At 49.7% G+C, this 24,653-nt stretch overlaps 1 protein-coding gene across 1 annotated transcript in view; it reads right to left on the bottom strand.

Moving 5' to 3' along the window:
• The window catches only part of LOC119283449 (quinone oxidoreductase PIG3-like), a 52,507-nt gene that overhangs the window by 23,955 nt on the left and 3,899 nt on the right, over positions 1-24,653 (bottom strand). Inside the window, exons 3-4 of the mRNA XM_037562999.1 lie at positions 4,901-5,133; positions 4,668-4,816 (exon numbers count right to left, since the gene is read on the bottom strand). Of these exons, the coding sequence (XP_037418896.1) occupies positions 4,668-4,816; positions 4,901-5,133 (382 nt within the window). The remainder of the gene's footprint in view (positions 1-4,667; positions 4,817-4,900; positions 5,134-24,653) is intronic.

Genomic DNA, 24,653 nt, shown 5'->3' with positions numbered 1-24,653 from the left:
ATACATGTAACTGATGTGTACTTTACTAGTTTATAGCAAACCCCTTAGTATTTGATACTAGTTCAGTTGCTAAGATTAGTAACTCGAAACGGGAGTTGCAAAATAAACAGAGACTAGTTAAGGGCGAGGTGATGATGTGAGTTGGAAGTGATTCCAAGGTTGACAAGATCACCATCGCACGCTCCCTTTACCTTCGGGATTAGTGTTAAACCTAAAATAAATGTTATTTGGTGTTTGCGTTGAGCATAATATGATTGGATCATGATTATTGCAATACAGTTATTCATTTAAGTCAAAGAATAATTGTTATTCTGTTTACATGAATAAAACCTTCTGAGGTGATACACCCAAGGTGAATGGTTTGTTAAATCTCGATCGTAGTGATACACATATTCATAATATTGGTGCCAAAAGATACAAAGTTGATAATGATAGTGCAACATATTTGTGGCACTGCCGTTTAGGTCATATTGGTGTAAAGCGCATAAAGAAAATCCATGCTAATGGGATTTTGGAATCACTTGGTGCTTGCGAACCATGCCTCATGGGCAAGATGGCTAAGACTTCGTTCTCGGGAATAATGGAGCAAGCAACTGATTTATTGGAACTAATACATACTGATGTATGCGATCCGATGAGTGTTGAGGCTCGCGGCGAGTATCATTATTTTCTGACCTTCACAGATGATTTGAGCAGATATGAGTATATCTACTTGATGAAACATAAGTCTGAAACATTTGAAAAGTTCAAAGAATTTCAAAGTGAAGTGGAAAATCATCGTAACAAGAAAATAAAGTTTCTACAATCTGATCATGGAGACGAATATTTGAGTTACGAGTTTGGTCTTCATTTGAAACAATGTGGAATAGTTTCACAACTCACGCCACCTGGAACACCACAGTGTAATGGTGTGTCCGAACGTCGTAATCGTACTTTATTAGATATGGTGCGATCTATGATGTGTCTTACCAATTTATCACTATCATTTTGAGGTTATGCATTAGAGACAATTACATTCACATTAAATAGGGCACCGTCTAATCCATTGAGACGACACCGTATGAACTATGGTTTGGCAAGAAACCTAAGCTGTCGTTTCTTAAAGTTTGGGGTTGTGATGCTTATGTGAAAAAGTTTCAGCCTGATAAGCACAAACCTAAATCAGAAAAGTGCATCTTCATAGGATACCCAAAAGAAACTGTTGGGTACACCTTCCATCACAGATCCGAAAGGAAATATCTTTGTTGCTATGAGTGGATCCTTTCTAGAGAAGAAGTTTCTCTCGAAAGAAGTGAGTGGGAGGAATGTACAACTTGATGAGGTAATTGTACCTTCTCCCGAATTGGAAAGTAGTTCATCACAAAAATCAGTTCTAGTGATCTCTACACCAACCAGTGAGGAAGCTAATGATGATGATCATGAAACTTCAGATCAAGTTACTACCGAACCTCGTAGGACAACCAGAGTATGGTCCGCACCAGAGTGGTACGGTAATCCTTTCTGGAAGTCATGTTACTAGACCATGACGAACCTACGAACTATGAGGAAGCGATGATGAGCCCAGATTCCGCAAAATGGCTTGAGGCCATGAAATATGAGATGGGATCCATGTATGAGAACAAAGTATGGACTTTGATTGACTTGCCCGATGATCGGTGAGTCATTAAGAATAAATGGATCTTCAAGAGGAAGAGGGACGCTGATAGTAGTGTTACTATCTACAAAGCTCGAATTGTTGCAAAATGTTTTCGACAAGTTCAAGGTGTTGACTACAATGAGATTTTCTCACTCGTATCGATGCTTAAAAGTCTGTCTGAATCTTGTTAGCAGTTGCCATATTTTATGAAATCTGGCAAATGGATGTCAAAAACTACATTCCTAAATGGTTCTTAAAGAAGAGTTGTATATGATGCAACCACAAGGTTTTGTTGATCCTAAAGGTGCTAACAAAGTAAGCAAGCTCCAGCGATCCATCTATGGACTGGTGCAAGCATCTCGGAGTTGGAATATATGCTTTGATAAAGTTATCAAAGCATATGGTTTTATACAGACTTGCGGTGAAGCCTGTATTTACAAGAAAGTGAGTGGGAGCACTACAACATTTCTGATAAGTATATGTGAATGACATATTGTTGATCGAAAATAATGTAGAATTTTCTGGAAAGCATAAAGGAGTGTTTGAAAAGAGTTTTCAAAGAAAGACCTCGATGAAGCTGCTTACACATTGAGCATCAAGATCTATAGAGATAGATCAAGACACTTGATAAGTTTTTTCAATGAATACATACCTTGACAAGATTTTGAAATAGTTCAAAATGGAAAAGTCAAAGAAGGAGTTCTTTCCTGTGTTGCAAGGTGTGAAGTTGAGTAAAGACTCAAAACCCGACCACAGCAGAAAATAGAAAGAGAATGAAAAGTCATTCCCTATGCCTCAGTCATAGGTTCTATAAAGTATGTTGTTTGCCTGTCCTATTGTATACCTTAGCATGATTCTGGCAAGGGAGTACAATAGTGATCTAGGAGTAGATCACTGGATAACGGTCAAAACTATCCTTAGAGGACTAAGGAAATATTTCTCGGTTATGGAGGTGATAAAAGAGTTCGTCATAAAGAGTTATGTCGATGCAAGATTTTTACATTGATCTAGATGACTCTAAGTCTCCATCTGGATACATATTGAAAGTGGGAGCAATTAGCTACAGTAGCTCCGTGCAGAGCATTGTAGACATAGAAATTTGTGAAATACATACAGATGTTGCAGACCCGTATACTAAACTTCTCTCACAAGCAAAACATGATCACTCTTTGGGTGTTAATCACATAGCTATGTGAACTAGATTATTGACTCTAGTAAACACTTTGGGTATTAGTCACATGGAGATGTGAACTAATCACATAAAGATGTGAACTAGATTATTGACTCTCGTGCATGTGGGAGACTGAAGGAAATATGCCCTCGAGGCAATTATAAAGTTATTATTTATTTCCTTATATCATGATAAATGTTTATTATTCATGCTAGAATTGTATTAACCTGAAACTTAGTACATGTGTGAATACATAGACAAATAAAGTGTCACTAGTATGCCTCTACTTGACTAGCTCATTGAATCAAAGATGGTTAAGTTTCCTAGCCATAGACATCAGTTGTCATTTGATTAATGGGATCACATCATTAGAGAATGATGTGATTGACTTGACCCATTCCGTTAGCTTAGCACGATGATCGTTTAGTTTGTTGCTACTGCTTTCTTCATGACTTATACATGTTCCTCTGACTATGAGATTATGCAACTCCCGAATACCAGAGGAACACTTTGTGTGCTACCAAACGTCACAACGTAACTGGGTGATTATAAAGGTGCTATACAGGTGTCTCCAATGGTACTTGTGGAGTTGGCATAGATCGAGATTAGGATTTGTCACTTTGATTGTCAAAGAGGTATCTCTGGGCCCTCTCGGTAATGCAAATCACTATAAGCCATGCAAGCAATGTGACTAATGAGTTAGTTGTGGGATGATGCATTACGGAATAAGTAAAGAGACTAGCCGGTAACGAGATTGAACTAGGTATTGAGATACCGACGATCGAATCTCGGGCAAGTAACATACCGATGACAAAGGGAACAATGTATGTTGTTATGCGGTTTGACCGATAAAGATCTTCGTAGAATATGTAGGAACCAATATGAGAAGCCAGGTTCCGCTATTGGTTATTGACCAGAGATGACTCTCGGTCATGTCTACATAGTTCTCGAACCCGTAGGGTCCGCACGCTTAACGTTCGGTGACGATCGGTATTATGAGTTTATGTGTTTTGATGTACCGAAGGTTGTCCGGAGTCCCGGATGTGATCAGGGACATGACGAGGAGTCTCTAAATGTTCGAGACGTAAAGATCGATATATTGGAAGGCTATATTCGGACATCGGTAAGGCTCTGAGTGGTTCGGGTATTTATCGGAGTACCGGAGAGTTACGGTAATTCGCCGCGGAGTATATGGGCCTTATTGGGCCTTAGTGGAATAAAGGAGAGGGAAGGGAAAAGAGGGAGACGCGCCCCCCCAAGCCCAATCTGAATTGGGAAGGGGGCCAGCCCCCCTTTCCTTCCTCCCTCTCACCTCCTTCCTTCCTCTCCTACTCCTACTTGGAAGGGGGGATCCTACTCCCGGAGGGAGTAGGACTCCCCTAGGGCGCGCCATAGAGAGGGCCAGCCCTCCCCCTCCTCCACTCCTTTATATACGGGGGAGGGGGCACCCCATAGATACACAAATTGATCATTGATCTTTTAGCCGTGTGCAGTGCCCCCCTCCACCATAATCCACCTCGGTTATATCGTAGCAGTGCTTAGGCGAAGCCCTGCGTTGGTAGCTTCATCAACACCGTCATCACGCCGTCATGCTGACGGAACTCTCCCTCGAAGCTCTACTAGATCGTGAGTTCGTGGGACGTCACCGAGCTGAACGTGTGCATATCGCGGAGGTGTCATACGTTCGGTACTAGGATCGGTCGATCGTGAAGACATACGACTACATCAACCGCGTTGTAATAACGCTTCTGCTTACGGTCTACGAGGGTACGTGGACGACACTCTCCCCTCTCGTTGCTATGCATCACCATGATCTTGCATGTGCGTAGGAATTTTTTTGAAATTACTGCGTTCCCCAACAATGAAGACGGTGGACCAGACGGTGCAGGCCACCTTAGGCAAGCTGGCAGCGTCAGTCAGTGACACCCCCTCCATCACCGGGAGCACCTGCCCCGCCGAAACCACCACCTTCACCGCATACCCGCCGCCGGTAAGCGGCGCGCACACCTGCAATGCAAGAGCATATGCAAAAAAGTGAGGTCCAGAGCAGCAGTGGCCATCACCAAATTCACCATGGGGGCACGCTGGGCACCTGGTACTGACGGCCCAGTGCGGGGAGTCGTTGGCCCTGAGCGTGACGTTGGTGTCAGAGCACTCGAGCTCCGGGTAGGGCGAGGCACCGGCCGGCGACGGGTACCGGCCCCGCCGCTGGACCGTGTCGTCGTGATTGACGCCGATGGCGGCCACCCCGACAAGCACCTCACCCTCCCCCGCCGCCGGGAGGTCCTCGACCTCACACACCTGCAGCGCCTTCGGCCCGTCGGGACTTGGCCGCCAACACCATCATCGTCGCATTCGTCCGCCTGCGCTCACCTCACTTGCTTCCTGCTTCGGTCTCTCGGTAGCTCCGCGTGCACAGGCCACTGCTCTACGGCTCTGCTCTCGGCTCTACTCGTGTTTTTTTTCTTTTTGAGCGGGCTCTACTCGGATGTAGGGCCGGGTTTCTCCAACTAGATCCGTCCCAAGAAAGTTCGACGGCAAAATGTGGTTACAGCAAAACGTGCATTTGTGGAGACGTGGTTAGACACCTGCCATTCAACCGTACTTCCTCCATTCTCAAATAAGTGCACGTATCTATACGTAAAAATATATTATAGTAATAATAATCACAATATAATAATACTAATAATAATAATATATAAGATATCATCTATCTCTATCTCTAATAATAAAGCACACATCGCTTTTGGTCGTCTGTCACGCCTTTTAGCAAAGAAATAGAGAAGAAAAGAAGAGAGGAGAGAGAAGAGAGGGAGAGAGAGAGAGAAGAGAAGAGAGAGAGAGAGAGAAGAGAGAGATGAGCAGCCAGTCGCGGGGGGAGGGGTCCCGGCGGCGCATGTCTTGGCAGTGGTTGAGCTGCGAGAGGGGGATCCGGTGGCGCGCGGGGGAGCGTGGGTGTCCTGGCGGTGGTGGAGCTTTTGGGGAGCGAGGGATCCGGCGGGCGCAGGAGGCAGCGGCGGCGCATCCATCGCATGGGAGGTCGTGTGGTATCAGGGTGGGGAATGGATAAGTGACTTAGCAACGGGGTGGGTACTCGCGGAACAGAAACTGACGAAGCAAAACATCGGAGAGAACGTGTGTAATCAGCCGACAACCCAACTTGTTAGCTAGCTAGGGGCAACCTTGAATGGTACTCCCTCCGTCCAAAAATAATTGTTTTAACTTTGTATTAGAGTTAATATAAAGTTGTACTAAGATTAAGACATTTATTTTGGAAAGAAGGGAGTAATTGTTTTCCTTTTCCATAACTAATAAATGGTGCAGGTTGGATCTTCACAGACAGGGAAAAAATCTCCATCTCACTTAGTTGATCTTCACGGACTGGTAAAAACCTCCAACCTATGCACACTTGCTGGATTGGTGCTAAATTTTTTTAAGTTCGAATTTGACTTTATTTGGGTCCCTCACAAATTCGTACTGATTGGCTATTGGGACGCTAAAACTAAAAAAGAAACAAACATCATGATTAGACAATGCACCACTATTCCATGTGTTTAAAAAATGTTGATCTCCAAAACATGTTTCAATTATAATAAAAATATTAAAAATTTCAAAATTCTTTAATTATTTTAAAATGAAGAAATATTTGTGTTTTCGAGAACTAAAAAATAAAACGAGTACTAGACTACTCCATAAACCACTACTCTTCTATTAGATGAAAGATGTTAAGGTGGCTTCTTTACATCCACGGTCATATTCTAAAAAGTGATAACATTGTAAACTTAATATCGATGTTTATCGGAATTGGATATAAGAAATGACACGTACAGTCACACGGAGCAGGTTTTATGATATTTTTAGCCCGTTGCAACGCACGGGCATTTGTACTAGTAATATAAAAGTGTATAATAAAGCTCATTAAACATCCAAAACAGATAATATAATAGCATAAAACAATAAAAAATTATAGATACGTTGGAGACATATCAAGCATCCCCAAGCTTAATTCCTGCTCATTCTCGAGTAGGTAAATGACAAAAACAGAATTTTTGACGTGGAATACTACTTAACATAATTCTCAATGTAATTTTCTTTGTTGTGGCATGAATATTCAGATCCGAGAGATTCAAGACAAAAGTTTAATATTGACATAAAAATAATAATACTTGAAGCATACTAACTAAGCAATCATGTATTCTCAAAATAACATGGCAAAAGAAAGTTTATCCCTACAAAATCATTCACGGTTTGGCGAGGACGGCGAGGTGAATCCACGGTTTTGGGCTTTTGGCTACACCGTTGAAGTGGGGGATTTAGTTTCTGTGCTACTTGTGGCGATTTCGGGTGGGCGCGGCTCATAGTCAGCAGTAGTCCTCTTTCTGTTCATTTCTCCCCTCCAACAGAGATCTTTACCGCAGATCTGCCCAGACCAACATTCACGTCCTGCTGGGAGGTAAACCTTGATTATTGACCGATCGGTTGGTTGGTTTGTTAGTTCATCGGTCGACCGATCTCACTTTCCCCAAATTTACTGCCTGGGCAAAAAGATACTACTGCAGAGTCACGGATTCTAGTTCTGATTCTGATCCTGATCCTGATACCAACACAATTCCGTGTAATTACTGTGTGCGCAGTACTGTGGTACTAGTAGATTCATGGCTGGCCTAATTTTATTGGAGTATTAATGTGCACCGCTACAGATTTATGTTGTACTATACCCACTAGAACCTCCCATTTATTGATCTCTGCCGTTTTTTAGCTCAGTTGCTGGATAACTGCATTCCTTGTAGTATATGTCTCTCGCAGTTGCATGTTCACCGCACATGCCTAGTGATGCTATTCGTGGTCCTTTTTATGAAAACTTTGCATGTTAACCCACTAGGATTCCATGTGTGGTCTCTCTCCAAGGGATGTCCCCTCTTTTCGAAAAGAAAAAAATGTGTGGTCTCTCTCTTCGCACCAGGGGCATCCAAAGTACCAACATGATGATTGTTTTGCTATCCCAAAACCATCCTTGCCAAACCTCATGCATATCAGGAAAGGCCTCTAGGCCGTGCTTGGAATCGGTGTAATTTAGTACGGAGGTGTTTAACTTAGACGTGTATCGTATCGGCCGCTGAGCCATTTCCGGACGGAAGCGAAACGGCGGGCTACGACGTGTATTCTTTGCAAGTGTATTTAAAAGCAAAACAATAATCCAAACAAGCCCCTAGTCAGTTCGTGTTGCGCATGCAGATGCAGGCATTTTTATGGTAATATATTATGATCCTCACCATCGGTACGTCATGTGATAAATAGGATGATCACCGAGGCTCAAGTATGGAGGCAGGCGGGCCTATTAATAGGAGATTTGGACCCCTTCTTTGGGGCGTTGACAAGGTGGGTCGAGAGTAAGTAGTCCACTTTATAGGTGAGTGTGGTGGTGGAGGTGGGGTGCAAAGCATTGTAATCCAAAATGTAACGGCATGTTTGTGCGTATTCAAGAAAAAAATTATAATCCTACTCGCTACTAGACATTGTTGGTTGCTGATCATCTCACTGAACCACACTTCAGTGTAACACCCACAATGCGGCTATATCTCCCACGTGTCGAAGCACGACTTAGAGGCATAACCGCATTGTAAGCAATGTCGCAAGTGAGGTAATCTTTACAACAACCCATGTAATGAATAAGGGAAAAGAGATACACAGTTGGCTTACACTCGCCACATCACACAATAGCATAAATATCATTACAATCATCCAGATACAATCAAGGTCCGACTACGGAACCAAAATAAAGAACAACCCCAAATGCGACAAAGTCCCCGATCGCCCCAACTGGGCACCACTAGTGATCGTTTGGAAAGGAAACATAGTATCGTCCTGAGTCCTCATCGAACTCCCACTTGAGCTCAGTAGAATCACCTGGAGCGGTATCATCGGTCCCTGCATCTGGTTTTGGAGTAATCTATGAGTCACGGGGACTCAGCAATCTCACACCCTCACGATCAAGACTATTTAAGCTTATAGGAAGGGTAAAAGGTATGATGTGGAGCTGCAGCAAGTGACTAGCATATATGGTGGCTAACATACGCAAAATAGAGCGAGAAGAGAAGGCAAAGGCACGGTCGAAGAACTATGATCAAGAAGTGATCCTAGAACAACCTACGTTCAAGCATAACACGAGACCGTGTTCTCTTCCCGAACTCCACCGAAAAGAGACCATCACGGCCACACACTCAGTTGACTCATTTTAATTAAGTTAAGGTTCAGGTTTTCTACAACCGGACATTAACAAATTCCCATCTGCCCATAACCGCGGTCACGGCTTTTGAAAGTTCAAATCCCTGCAGGGGTGTCCCAACTTAGCCCATCACAAGCTCTCGCGATCAATGAAGGATATTCCTTCTCCCAGGACAATCCGATTAGATTCGGAATCCCGGTTACAAGACATCTCGACAATGGTAAAACTAAACCAGCAAAGCCACCCGAATGTGCCGACAAATCCCGATAGGAGCTACACATATCTCGTTCTCAGGGCACATCGGATGAGCCAGACGTCAGGTAGGCCAGCCCTGAGTTGCCCCTGGTAGCCCCGGACATCGCTCAGGTTGGACCAACACTTAGAGAAGCACTGGCCCAGGGGGGTTAAAATAAAGATGACCCTTGAGTCCGCGTAACCCAAGGGAAAAGGCTAGGTGGTGAATGGTAAAACCAAGGTTGGGACTTGCTGGAGGAGTTTTACTCAAGGCGAACTGTCAAGGGGTTCCATTATAACCCAACTGTGTATGGAACGCAAAATCAAGGAACATAACACCGGTATGACGAAAACTAGGGCGGCGAGAGTGGAACAAAACACCAGGCATAAGGCCGAGACTTCCACCCTTTACCAAGTGAATAGATGCATTAAAGTAGACAAGATATAATAATGATATCCCAACAATAACATGTTCCAACAAGGAACAAACTCCAATCTTCACCTGCAACTAGCAACGCTATAAGAGAGGTTGAGCAAAGCGGTAACATAGCCAAACAACGGTTTGCTAGGACAAGGTGGGTTATAGGTTTTACATGGCAATATGGGAGGCATGATAAGCAAGAGGTAGGTATCATAGCATAGGCATAGCAAAAGAGCGAGCATCTAGCAAGCAAAGATAGAAGTGATTTCAAGGGTATGGTCATCTTGCCTGCAAAGTTCTCCGAGTTGACGTTAGCTTGATCCTCGTAAACGTACTCAACGGGCTCCTTGATCACGTACTCGTCTCCCGGCTCTACCCAAAGCAATAACACAAGCAAAGGGAGACACAATCAACCACGTGCAATGCACAAACAACATGATGCAAAACATGACATGATATGCGGGATGTGATATGCGATGCATATGTATGTTTCGGAAAGGAATGATTGAACCTGGACTCAACTTGGAAAACCAAGAGTGCCACTAGAAATATGACTTGATTTCGGTCGAAATTGATATAAAGATCACCGGAATCGGATGCACGGTTTGGAAATGGCAAGCAAAACAAATATGGCACAAAGCTGCGATTAACAGCACGAGGCCATCTAAATGCATCAAGAACAACATGCTACAGCACTCTAACATAGAAACAAAATACATGGAAGGGATCCACTCAAGATGCTTGAGAAAAGATGAACACTGAGCTACGGCTAATTCACTCAATAGCAGGTTCAAACAAGCATGGCAAAAGTGCAAAAGATATCAGGTTACAGACTTAGTGAAAATAACACCAAGTCAGGAATTTAACATCAGGAAGCAATGTTTAGAGCAAGATAACAACATGCTACAGGAACATATCATGGCAAAGCAAGGCATGCCATTAAGCTACTCAAAGCATACAACAAAAGTCCCTTAGTGACCATAAGCCAAAAGGGATCAGAAAATACAATGGCAACCATGTGAACATAGCAATTATCGTTAACAGATTCACACTTAGTACAAAACTGGAACATGGCAAAACAGATATCAAGTAGGCATGTTTACGAGCTCGATGCACTCACCACAAAGCATGGCATGATAAACTCAGCATACACCCAGCAAGTAGACATAGCATAGAAGCTAAACATGGCAAGAACAACAACAAAGCATGTATGGATCAACTACAACAAGCTCAGCAAAAATGCTTAACATGTAAACATTCTGCCAGGAACATTTTATAGCAAAAGTAGAGCTCGATTGACTCAAGCTAGGGTGCTCCATAACTGCAAACAAAGACATGGATGGATAGAGCACAATCATATCTACAAAACATCCTTACTGATCATGCTCAAAAGAGGCACGGATCACTCGGTAGCAACATGAATACATGGCATAAAAATATTGACACGACAAAGACTTCGAATATTTCAAAGTCCCTGAAATCAGCAACATTACAAGGACTACTTTGCATGCTTGTGCTAGTTACCACAGAGATCACAAAAATACATGGCATACACCCCTATAAAGATGGCATGGCATACTTCAAAACACATGTATGGCTCAAATTCATAGGAGGCACACGTTAATCATAGCAAAAATGACAAATGTCCAATTACTGATATGAATCTGAAACTAACAGAAACTAGCACTCTTCCAACAACATTTATGGCATCAAGATGAGCTCAAATGAACATGATGCAATGAGATGAAATGAAGTACTCGTCGAGACGAACATTTCGATATGCTACACGCCCGAAACGGAGCCACAGATGATGAGTTATGACATGATGAAAATATGCAAAAATATCTGGAAGAGAGGGAAAAAAGTCAACCGCTAGGGTTTTTTAGATCCAGATCCGGATCGGGCCGGGCACTGTAGCGGTGCGGACTTCGAGGCGCTCGCCGTGTTCACTATTCACCGGAGTTGCCGATGGAGCTTGCCGGAGTTGCGGGGACGCGGTGGCCGGCCGGAGGAGGTGCGGGGCGGCGCCGGCGAGGTCGTAGGCAGCCAGAGGAGGTCGGAGGCGGGGCGGCTCGCGTCGGTGCGGCGGGGAGCGGACGACGGCAGTGGTCGGCACGGTGGCGGCGGGGTTCGTCGCCGGCGCGGGAGGAGATGGGAGGCGCGCGGGCGGAGGAGAGGCGATGGGCTTCGGGGCCCGGTCGGGCTGCGGGAGGGCCGACCACAGGCGGCGGGAGGGCCGACCACGGGCTGCGGCGGGCCGCGGCGGTGGGAGGCCGGCTGGGACACTTGGCGTGCTGCGGTTGGCAGAGACGGCAGCGGCGGACGCGTCCGGTCCACTCTGGACGTGTCCGGCGCGGCGGAGGAGCGGGGAGCTAGGGTTTGGGGGGAAAAGATCCGGAATTTCGGGGGAGAGGCTATATTTATAGGTAGGAGGAGCTAGGAGGCTTCAAATTGAGCATGGTTTGCGGCCACGCGATCGTGATCGAACGACCTAGATGATGGAAGGGGTTTAGGTGGGTTTTGGGCCACTTTGGAGGGGTGTTGGGCTGCAACACACAAGGAGCCTTTTCGGTCCCTCGGTTAACCGTTGGAGTATCAAACGAAGTCTAAATGACACGAAACTTGATAGGTGGTCTACCGGTAGTAAACCAAGGCCGCATGGCAAGTCTCGATCCAATCCGAGAACGTTTAATACCCGCGCACGAAAAGAGGTAGGAAGGGACACCGGAGGACATAGGAGCGCCGGAATACAAAACAGACAACGGGGAAAAAGCTCGGGTGCATGAGACGAACACGTATGGAAATGCAATGCACATGATGACATGATATGAGATGCATGACAAAGACAAAAGCATAAGAAGACAAAAACCCGACAACGAGGAAATATCATAACTTAGTGCCGGAAACGGCAAGAGTTGGAATACAAATATGGCATGTTACATACGAGGTGTTACAACACTCCACCACTACGAAAGGATCTCGTCCCGAAATCTAGGACTGGAAAAACTCCGGGTACTCAGAACGGAGGTGATCCTCACATTCCCAGGTGGCTTCACGGTCGGAATGATGTGACCACTTGACTTTCAGGAATTTGATAGACTTGTTGCGAGTCTTGCGCTCAGTTTCTTCAAGAATAGCAACTGGGTGCTCATGATAAGACAGGTCTTCTTGGAGATCAATCTCTTCGAAGTCGACGGTGCGGTCAGGAGTCTTGAAACACTTGCGGAGCTGAGACACGTGAAACATGTCGTGCACGTTTGCAAAGTTGGAGGGAAGCTCAAGTTGATAGGTGAGATCGCCTGTTTTGCCAATGATCTTGACAGGACCCACGTATCTAGGGGCAAGCTTCCCTTTGATACCGAAGCGACGAGTACCTTTCATAGGAGAGACACAGAGGTAGACATGGTCTCCGATCTCGAAAGCCAAGTCACGATGCTTGCTATCATAGTAACTCTTCTGGCGCGATTGCGCGGCTTTGAGATTTTCACGAATGACTTTGCACATTTCTTCTGCCTCTGTGATCAAGTCATTTCCAAGATGTTGACGTTCACCAGTCTCTAACCAGTTAAGAGGAGTACGACACTTTCTGACATAGAGAATCTGGAATGGGGACTTGCCCGAACTCGCTTGGAAGCTGTTGTTGTAGGAGAACTCGGCATATGGAAGACAATCTTCCCACTTCATACCGAAGGAGATTACGCAAGCCCTGAGCATATCTTCAAGAACTTGATTTACTCGCTCGACTTGGCCACTGGTTTGAGGATGAAAAGTTGTGCTGAAGCGAATGTTGGTGCCCATGGCCTTCTGAAAAGAATCCCAGAACTTAGATGTGAAGATGCTGCCATGGTCTGAAGATATCAACTGCGGAATGCCATGCAGAGAGACAATCCTGGAGGTATATAGCTCTTCCAACTAAGCTTCTGTGATAGACTCTTTGATAGGAAGAAAATGAGCCACTTTAGTGAGTTTGTCGATGACAACAAAGATAGCATCATTGCCACGCTTGGACTTTGAAAATCCAGTCACGAAGTCCATCTCAATATGGTCAAACTTCCATTCTGGAATGGCAAGAGGTTGGAGGAGACCAGCTAGTCGTTGGTGTTCTGCTTTCACTCTTCTGCAGACATCACATTCATGCACAAACTGAGCAATCTCGCGCTTCATTCGAGTCCACCAAGACGACTACTTGAGGTCCTGGTACATCTTTGTACTTCCAGGGTGAATAGAGAGGAGTGAATTATGAGCCTCATTCATAATGACTTTACGAAGGTCGCCTTTAGGCATAACAATGCGATCCTCGAAGAATAGAGTATCCTTATCATCAAGACGATAGCACTTGTACTTGTGTTGACTCTTGGCAATCCCAATCTTCACCTTCTTCACCATAGCATCAAGAAGTTGAGCCTCACGAATCCGATCTTCCAGAGTAGGAGAGACGTGGAGGTTGGCAAGGAATCCTTGAGGAACAACTTGGAGATTGAGTTTGCAGAAAGCTTCACAAAGCTCAGGTTGGTAAGGCTTGACAATTAGACTGTTGCAGTAAGCCTTCCTACTCAATGCGTCAGCAATTACATTGGCCTTGCCTAGAGTATATTCAATACTCGGATTATACTCTTGAATCATTTCGACCCAACAAGTCTGCCTGAGGTTGAGGTTTGGCTGAGTGAAGTTGTACTTGAGACTCTTATGACCAGTGAAGATGTCCACTTTTCTTCCCAATAAGAGATGTCTCCATGTTAAAAGAGCATGGACAACTGTCGCCAACTCGAGGTCATGAGTGGGGTAGTTCTTTTCATTGGGCTTCAACTGGCGAGAGGTATATGCCACAACTTTCTTCTCTTGCATCAACACTGCACCAAGACCTTGAAGGGAAGCATCACAAAAGACCTCGAACGGTTTGGATTCATTAGGAGGAGTCAGAACTGGAGCAGTGACTAACTTCTCTTTCAGGGTGTTGAAAGCGATGTCACATTCAAGTGACCAGACATACTTCACATGCTTCTGGAGAAGGTTGGAAAGAGGCTTCACGATCTCACATAAGTTCTCAACGAACCTTCGACAATAGCTTGTGAGCCCAAGGAAGCTGCGGAGTTGCTTCACGTTCTGAGGCGGTTCCCAATTCACAATTGCAAACACCTTCTCAGGATTAACAGCCATGCCCTTGGCGGAGATGATATGCCCAAGGTAGAGAATCTCATCGAGCCAAAACTCGCACTTTGAAAACTTCGCATAGAACTGATGTTCTTTGAGTTTATATAGCACCAATCTCAAGTGCTTGGCATGATCCTCCTTGTTCTTGGAAAAGACCAAAATTTCATCGAGGTAGACCAAGACAAAGTCATTTGTGTAGGCGTTGAAGATGAAATTCATCATGCGAGAGAATGTTGGAGGTGCATTGACAAGGACGAAAGACATGACAGTGTATTCATATGAACCATAGCTTGTTCTAAATGCTGTCTTGGGGATATCTTCTTCACGAATGTGAATCTGATGATAGCCCATACGGAGGTCAAGCTTGGAGAATACTTGAGCACCTTTGAGTTGTTCAAACAGCTCGTTGATGTTGGGAAGTGGGTACTTGTTCTTTATGGTCTTCTTGTTCAATGGACGGTAGTCGACACAAAGTCGGTCCGTTCCATCCTTCTTCTTGACGAAAAGAACACCACAACCCCATGGAGAAGAACTTGGTCGGATGAGACCCATACGCTCTTGAATATCGAGTTGTTTCTTCAGCTCCTTCAACTCTTCAGGTCCAAGCTTGTAAGGACGTTTGCAAACAGGTTCTGTGCCAGGCTCAAGATCGATGACGAATTCAACTGGCCGGTGCGGAGGCATTCCTGGAAGCTCTTCTAGAAAGACGTCTTGATATTCACAAACGACTGGAATCTGAGAAATGGCATCCAGCTCGCCCTTCTCGTTGAGAGAAAGTAGTCGAATGGTATCATCATGAGCGGCAAAGGCGATTACATCCTCAGACGAATGTGTCAATTGAATCTGCCTGGCAGCACAATCAAGCCGAGACTTGTGCTTAGAAAGCCAATCCGTTCCGAGAATACGATCAATATCCGAGTTACCAAGAACCACTGGAGAGGATAGAAACTTATAGTTGCCCAACGTGATAGTAACATCCGGGATCATAGAGCTTGCATTCATGAATTTACCTGGAGAAACAACTGATAACTGTCTAGGCAAAACTTGGAAAGGAAACTCATGCTTAAATGCAAATGGTCTCGAGATGAAACAATGCGATGCACCAGTGTCAAAAAGAACTTTAGCAGGAATATCGTTAACAGGAAGGTTACCCATTATCACATCTGACGAGTCCTCTGCCTGAGCTGCGTTCATCAAGTTGACCTTTGCAGACTTGGGGTTATGCTTGACCACTGCGGTGCTGGCAGATCTCACAGGAGGAGGAGGAGGAGGAGGAGGAGGAAGACGCCTCTGATTGAAGCATTTGTTGGCATAGTGACCCTTCTGCTGACACTTGTTGCACGTGACCTCCGAGAGTGGACGGTGATACGGAGCACTTGATCTTGGAGCATGAGACGAAGTCTTGTTCTGAAAGCCTGGGTTGGGTGGGTGGGAAGATCCATTGCCACCTTTGCTCTTCTGCTGATAAGGTGACGGGACGGAGAAGGAGAAGGCAACCAATACTTTTGCTGCTTAGTTGCCACTTGAGTTGAGGAAGAGGAATTGCATCCCTGACTCGTTTCTTGGAAGCATCGCACTTGAGATGAGCAGCCTCTTGTTTCAGTGCCATATTGTAAAACTCATTGTACTTCTGCGGTTCAAAGAGCACAAGAGCTAGTTGGAGATCTTCTCTGAGGCCACCTCTGAACTGATAAATCATGCTCTTCTCGTCAGGGACTGTCGGAGTAAGTGACCACGGGTAGCCTGGCCGGCTCCCCCTGGCCTTTCTGAAAAAATTACGAGCCGATCTGGCTCTCAAGGATCCAAGACATGGGGCCGCCTTCCCCTGGCGGGCTATCTCCTAGGCCAGCTATTGGAAGGCGGCCCGACTTCAGCCCTCATGAAGAAAGCCGCGGGAGGGCCGGCTCTTGCGAGAAGGCCGACTCCAAGGAGCCGGCTCCCATAAAGCGATCAAGACCGTACCCTCGAAGTCTGCATCCACCAAACAGCGATGTGACGTGGCGTGGCTACAGTGAAGCCTGTCACACCCGAATCCCGGAGCACGCCTGGCACAGTGCGCCGTACGGGTGGCCATGACCCGTCCGGCACAACACTGTTGCCACGTTGACCCTGATGTCATCCACGACGGGCTACCTGTACGGCCCACGGGCGGTGGGCCCCTTCGGGCAGAGAGACACCCGAGGGTGGCCTGGCCTCCCCCAGTCAGCCCAAGACAGAGCCGGCTCTCTCCAGCCGGCTTGCCACCCCCTCGAAGGAGACGCCCCATTAAGAAGACAAGATGCGGTGAGGCTACAGTGGTCGCCCGCCGGACGGCCGCACTGTAGCCACGCTTACCTCGGCGAAGCCCTCGTCATCAAGATTGAGCAACAGTAACCAGCCACCGACAAGGCCCTGGACAGTGGGGCCTGTCTGTCGACCAAGGGGCCGGCAGCCGGTGAGACCCACTAGCCAGCGGGCCCCAGCAGCCGGCGCAGAAGCCGGAGAGCGTAGACACAGACGGCTGGGCCCCGCGCCCAGCCGGATTACCGTTGTACCCCCGGGGGGTAGGCCTATATAAACCCCCCGGGACACCCATGCAAAGGGTTGATCCCTGCTAGTTTTGGACACCACGTAGGGAGGAGAAGAGAGCAAGCAGAGCCCTTCTTCCTCCTCTCACCAAACAGCTCAAGGAGCACCGTGTAGCTACTTGTTCATCGAGTGATCATGCGGAGACCCCGTAGAGCAGCAGTAGGGGTGTTATCTCCATGGAGAACCCCGAAGCTGGGTAAGATTCGCCAGCGTGCATGTCTTCGCCTCATCCCGTTTCCAGGCACCGGCGATGTTTTACTGGCTCCCACAATGATAAGCCACCCGTTGGCATATGTCACACCTACCATCCGACATTTGGCGCCCACCGTGGGGCTAGGTGCATCGTCGTCCGGAGACCTGTTCTGGACGGGAACCTTCTTCCTCCCCCACGAGCGTAGCCAGCCCGGCACGCCCGATAGCGCTTGCCACGATGCGCTGCAAGGCGTCACCAACGCCTGCGCAGCGAGCAGCCTCGCCGATCTCCTCGACAAGACCCTCATCTCTGACGAGCTCGCCTCCGACGCGGGCACCGACCACCTTGTCAACCTCCTCGGCCGGCTCCATGTCTCCGGCGAGCCTGCTGTGGACTTGGAGTCGGTTGGCTCCACCGATCCGATGCCTGTCGACTCCGACACGGCCTCATTCGACACCTTCCCCACCAACATCACGATCTACAACAACCCGCTTCCCCGAGCCGATGGCTGCGACGCTGTCACCATCGAGGTGATGGTCATCGGCCACGACAGCGCAGCCGACGAGAGCGCCCACGACGCCCCGCACACGGCGGTCCACGACTTGTCGATCCCCCTCCCGGCCGACGCCGACGCTGAAGCACTGGAGGCTCGCCGCCTCACCCTCCTCATGGAGGGCCGGAAGTTGGTTTCCATGAGATGCCTCGCTGAGGCCCACCGACGTGAGGCCGACCGCGCCGCCTTTGGCACGCCGCCCCCAGGCGGGCCTAGCCGGGCCGGTGTTGTCAGACAGCGCGGTGCTGTCATTGCTGACATGTTAGGAGTCGACCGCCCAGTCTACGCCACTCCACTCGAGAACCTGCGCACCGCCCAGGCGGCCGTAGACGAGCTAGACGAACTGGGGGCCGAAGAACTCCCCCACATGACCCGACGCATCCAACAGCTGATCGATGCAGCCGTGCAACGGCACGAAGCCGACGCCCGCGCGGAAAGCCCTCCCCCGCGCCGAGATCACGGCGCGACGTCCCGGACGCCGACTGCGGGTAGAGACCGCGCGCGGCGTGAGAAAGAGCCGGCTGCCAGCCGAAGCCAAACCCGGATCTTCATCGAGCGAGACGCAGAAGGCCACCCTCGGGCCATGGAGTGGCGGGGCAACCCGCCTCCGCCTCGGCCCCGTGGAGAGAGATATCCCACTCCGCCGCCTGTTGCGCATCCGACTCTCAGCGGCCGGCTAGGTCACCGCGAAGGAGTCGGCGAGAACGACGCCCGCCATCGGATCGACCACCTGGCGCGATCCCTGGCGCTGGAAGAAGAAGACGATGTCGGTCCGCCTTGCTTCGGCCCCCGCATCCGCGACGAGCCCTTCCCCAAAGGGTTCTCGCTCCCAAGAGACACGCCCAAGTATAACGGTTCCGTGAAGCCGAAAGATTGGTTGATCGACTACTCCATGGCGGTTAGCATAGCCAACGGCAACCGGCGCGTTGCCGTGAAGTACGTGCCCCTCATGCTGCAAGGCACGGCGCGGACCTGGCTCAACAGCCTCAAACCACACAGCATCAACAGCTGGCTAGATTTCACAGAAGCTTTCGTCCGCAACTTCACCAGCACCTACAAGCGGGCTCCCAAGCCCAGACAGCTCTCCTTGTGCGTACAAGGCCCCGCCGAGTCAACTCGCGACTACCTCATGCGTTGGGCCGAGCTCCGCAACTCTTGTGAAGGGGTGCACGAGGTGCAAGCCATAGAATACTTCACTGCCGGGTGCCGAGAGGGCACCCTCCTCAAGCACAAGCTCCTCTGCGACGAGCCGACTACCCTCGATGAGCTTCTGGACATAGCGGACAAGTACGCTACCGCCGACTCCTCAATGAAGACCGAGCTCCGGGTAGACGTGTCCGGAAAAGTACTCAACCCGGCGCCCAAGACGCCGGCTGGGGATTCCGGCCGACGCCCACACTCGAACGACCACAAGCGCAAGGGCCCCGCGCCGCCTCCCACCAGTTGGCAGGTGGCCATAGTCGAAGACGTGCCGCCTGAAGGGAGGCCCGCGCCCAAGAAACCCAAGGGTGGCAGGCCGGCTTGGCAGCCAGCCTTCTCCTACGAGCAAACTCTCGACGCCCCATGCAAGTTCCACATCGGCGCGAAGCCGTCCAACCACACAATGCGGAAGTGCCATTGGCTCACCCGAATCTCCAAAGGCGAAGGGCTCGCGCCGCCTCCGCCTGCCGGTCCACCGCCTCCGGCTCCGCAGCCGCCGGCCGCTCGGCCCGCAGTCAGAGCCGTGCATGATGAGTTCCCCGACAAGCATGCCGCCTATATCGTCTTTACAAGCCAGCCCGAAGACCGGCGCAGTAAACGCCGAGAGAACCAGGAAGTCAGCATGGTTGCTGCCAACCCCGCCGAGCACATGCACTGGTCAGAAAAACCTATCAGCTGGAGCCGGGCCGACCACCCAGAGGTGATGCCATCTCCCGTCTCTTATGCGTTGGTTCTGGATGCCACCCTTGCAACGGATAGACGCGCCGCTCGCTTCTCCCGTGTGTTGATAGACGGCGGGAGCAGCATCAACATCTTGTACCGCGACACCCTGGAAAAGCTGAACGTCAAGACAAAGCAACTCATACCTACTCGGACAGTGTTCCATGGCATCGTACCCGGCCTGTCCTGTGCCCCCATTGGCAAGATCAAGATTGATGTACTTTTTGGGGACAAGGAGCATTTCCGCCGGGAAGCGATCTGGTTTGAAGTGGTGGACCTGGAGAGCCCTTACCATGCATTGCTTGGCCGACCTGCCTTGGCCAAATTCATGGCAGTTCCCCACTATGCATACCTCAAGATGAAGATACCAAGCACCAAAGGCGTCATCACCGTAGCCGGCGATTACAAGAAGTCCTCCGAGTGCGCAGCAGCCAGCAGCCGGCTGGCCGAGTCCCTTGTGATTGCCAAAGAGAAGAAGATGTTGGACCGGGTCGTGGCCATGGCCGGCAAGCAGTCGACCCTGTCCCCCGATCCCAAGGAGCATGATGCCCAAGGATCTTTCCAGCCGACCAAGGAGACAAAGAAGATACCTCTTGACCTCGACCACCCAGAGAGGTTTGCCGTCATCGGGTCAAACCTAAACAGCAAATAGGAAGGCGAGCTCGCCGACTTCCTCTGTGAGAATCGGGACATCTTTGCATGGTCCCCCAAGGACATGCCGGGTGTTCCGAAGGAATTCGCCGAGCACAAATTACACGTCCGAGAAGACGCCAAACCAGTCAAACAACCCCTCCGCCGACTGTCGGAGGAGAAACGCAGGATTGTGGGAGAGGAGATAGCCCGGCTTCTGGCAGTCGGCTTCATTATGGAAGTTTTCTTTCCAGAGTGGCTCGCCAACCCGGTCCTCGTGCTAAAGAAGAACAACAAGTGGCGCATGTGTATAGACTACACGAGCCTCAATAAGGCCTGCCCCAAAGATCCCTTCGCCCTGCCAAGGATTGACCAAGTGATAGACTCCACGGCTGGATGCGAGCTGTTGAGTTTCTTGGATGCTTACTCAGGGTATCACCAGATAAAGTTAGATCCGGCTGACCGCCTGAAGACCGCCTTCATCACGCCATTCGGAGCCTTCTGCTACCTGACTATGACATTCGGCTTGAGAAATGCCGGTGCCACTTTTCAGCGTTACATGCAGAAGTGCCTCCTCAAGCAACTCGGCAGAAATGCCCACGTCTACGTAGACGACATTGTGGTGAAGACGGAGAAGCGCGGCACCTTGCTGGAAGACCTCAAGGAAACATTTGAGAACCTAGGCCGGTTCCAAATCAAGCTTAACCCCGAGAAATGCGTGTTCGGAGTGCCAGCCGGCCAACTCCTAGGCTTCCTGGTCTCCGAACGCGGCATCGAATGCAACCCAGTAAAGATCAAGGCCATTGAGAGAATGGCGATTCCCACCAAACTTCGAGACGTCCAGAAGTTTACCGGATGCTTGGCCTCCCTGAACCGCTTCATCAGCCGGCTCGGAGAGAAAGCTCTTCCTCTCTACCGCCTCATGAAGAAGACCAACCACTTCGAGTGGAATGACCAAGCCGATCAAGCTTTTCACGAGCTGAAGAAGATGCTGGCCACGCCGCCTGTCCTGGCGGCGCCGACTGAGAAAGAGCCCATGCTCCTCTACATTGCCGCAACCAGTCGGGTGGTCAGCACCGTCATCGTAGTCCAACGCCCAGAAGAAGGCCGAGCCCAGCCGGTCTAGAGGCCGTTGTACTATTTGAGCGAGGTGTTGTTTACCTCGAAGCAGAACTACCCGCACTACCAGAAGATGTGCTTCGGCGTGTACTTCGCCGCCAAGAAGCTGAAGCCCTACTTCCAAGAACATCCCATCACGGTTGTATGCACCGCCCCGCTGGCCGAGATCATAGGCAGCCGGGATGCATCCGGCCGGGTGGCGAAATGGGCCATCGAGCTGGGCCCTTACGCAATCTTCTACCAGCCTCGTACCGCCATCAAATCCCAAGCATTGGCCGACTTCCTCGTCGACTGGGACGAGACCCAGTACCTGCCGCCGGCTCCCGACTCCACTCATTGGCGCATGCACTTCGATGGGTCCAAGATGCACACCTGCTTGGGAGTCGGCATCGTCCTCACCTCTCCCAAAGGCGACAAGCTCAGATACACGCTGCAAATCCACTTTGTCGCCTCCAACAATGTAGCCGAGTATGAGGCGCTCATACACGGGCTCCGGCTTGCCAAAGAGCTCGGCATTCGCCGGATCCTATGTTATGGCGACTCGGACTTGGTGGTCCAGCAATCATCCGGCGACTGGGACGCCAAGGACGCAAATATGGCAAGCTACCGCTTCCTCGTTCAGCAGATCAGTGGGTATTTTGAAGGATGCGAGTTCCTCCACGTACCGCGAGCCGATAACGAACCAGCTGATGCTCTGGCTCGAATAGGCTCCACCCGACAAGCAATACCAACCGGCGTCTCTCTACAACGCCTCCTCAAGCCGTCTATCAAGCCGTCTCCAGAGTCCGATTCCATCTTCGTGCCGCCTGACCCCGACGCGGCCGGGTCCTGCTCGAAGAGCCAAGCAGGTGGCCCGGCGACTTTGATAGTCGGCCAGGGGGTATCAGCAGGCGGCTCGGGGACTTTCGTAGTTACGCCCGACCCGGGGACTGCCTCACCCGGCTCGGGGACTGCGGTAGTCGGTCCGGAAACTACACCAACACAACAGGCGGCGGCCGACTCCAGCATTTCACCGCCCAGCCCGCCCGCCCTGGTCGCAGTAGCCATTTTGGCAATTGAAGAAGTCGCAGCTCCATCATGGGCTCAATCCATCCTCAACTTCCTAATAAACCAAGATCTGTCGGCTGACGAATTAGAGGCAAGACAAGTCCAACACCGAGCCGGAGCATACACAATCGTCAACAGAGAGCTCGTCAAGCGCAGTGTCACTGGAGTCCTCCAGCGATGCGTCGAGCAAGAGAAGGGCATTGCAATCCTCAGAGGCATCCACCAAGGAGAATGCGTCCACCATGCGGCCTCAAGATCACTCATCACCAAAGCCTTCCGCCATGGTTTCTTTTGGCCGACTGCTTTGGATGACGCCAAGGAGTTAGTCAAACATTGCAAAGGGTGCCAACTCTTCAGCTCCAAGCAACACATGCCGGCTTCAGCACTCAAGACCATTCCCCTCACTTGGCCCTTCGCCGTTTGGGGACTGGACATGGTGGGCCCATTCAAGACGGCGCACGGCGGCATGACACATCTGCTTGTCACCGTGGACAAATTCACCAAATGGATTGAAGCAAAGCCGATCAAGAAGCTGAATGGGCTGACTGCCGTCACATTTATCGCAGATATAACAACTCGGTACGGCGTGACACACAGCATCATCACCGACAATGGCACAAATTTCGCCAAGGGGGCCTTGGCACGTTTCTGCGCGACGCAAGGCATCCGGTTGGATCTAGCATCCGTCGCCCACCCGCAGTCAAACGGCCAGGTTGAGCGAGCCAACAGCCTCATCCTTTCCGGCATCAAGCCCCGACTGATCGTACCACTGGAGCGTTCAGCCGGCTGTTGGCTCGATGAGCTGCCGGCTGTCCTCTGGAGTCTGCGCACTACACCAAACAAGTCAACCGGCTTCACCCCTTTCTTCCTCGTGTATGGTGCCGAGGCGGTCATCCCAACTGACATCAAGTTCGACTCGCCTCGAGTAACCATGTACACGGAAGCGGAGGCCAAGGAAGCACGAGAAGACGGCGTCGACCTGCTGGAAGAAAGCCGGCTGTTAGCCCTCAGCCGGTCCGCCATCTATCAGTAGGGCCTGTGCCGCTACCATAGCCGGAAGGTCAAACCAAGATCCTTCCAAGAGGGCGATCTTGTGCTCCGGCTGATCCAGCGAATAGCCGGCCAGCACAAGCTCTCGGCCCCTTGGGAGGGCCCCTTCGTCATCAGCAGAGCCTTAGGCAACGACTCCTACTACCTGATCGATGCGCAGAAGCCGAAGGCACGAAAGAGAGATGACTCCGGCAAAGAGTCGGAACGACCATGGAACGCCAACCTCCTCCAAAGGTTTTACAGCTGAAATACAGTATGTATCACGCTAACTTTTGTACTAAGTACGAGACAATAGGGCCCCCGAGGAGAGCTCGGGGACTGCCATCTTTTGTCTATAAATGAAAACTATCATGCTTATGGCCTTGTCATTGCATTCACCTTTTTCTGTCCGGCACCGGGTTCGACTAGTCGGCCCGGGGACTGACCGCCTAGAGTTATATTAGAAGTCCTACCCACAGTCAGACAAGTAGTGTGCCGACTCCCAAGCCTTCTCTTGCCAAAAGTCGCAGTTCAAAGAACCGGCTGTCCGGCTGACAAGAGTTAAGGGCAGGAACGGGTGCCCACACGAAAAACGGCTAGGGACTAACGGACTAATATAACAAAAGCCGGTTTTTCTCCCACTGCCGACCAGCTACCAGAGTAGCCGGCCGGCCGGCTTCCATTCACTTCACCTCAATCCAAGAAAGCTCGAGTACTTGCCTCCCCAAAAGGGGAAGGCGGCAAAGGAAACAGCC

This window comes from Triticum dicoccoides, chromosome 4A (genome assembly GCF_002162155.2).
Source record: "Triticum dicoccoides isolate Atlit2015 ecotype Zavitan chromosome 4A, WEW_v2.0, whole genome shotgun sequence".
Taxonomy (NCBI): Eukaryota; Viridiplantae; Streptophyta; class Magnoliopsida; order Poales; family Poaceae; genus Triticum; species Triticum dicoccoides.
Note: the sequence above shows the minus strand (reverse complement) of the source record. Positions and strands in the feature narration are given on the sequence as shown.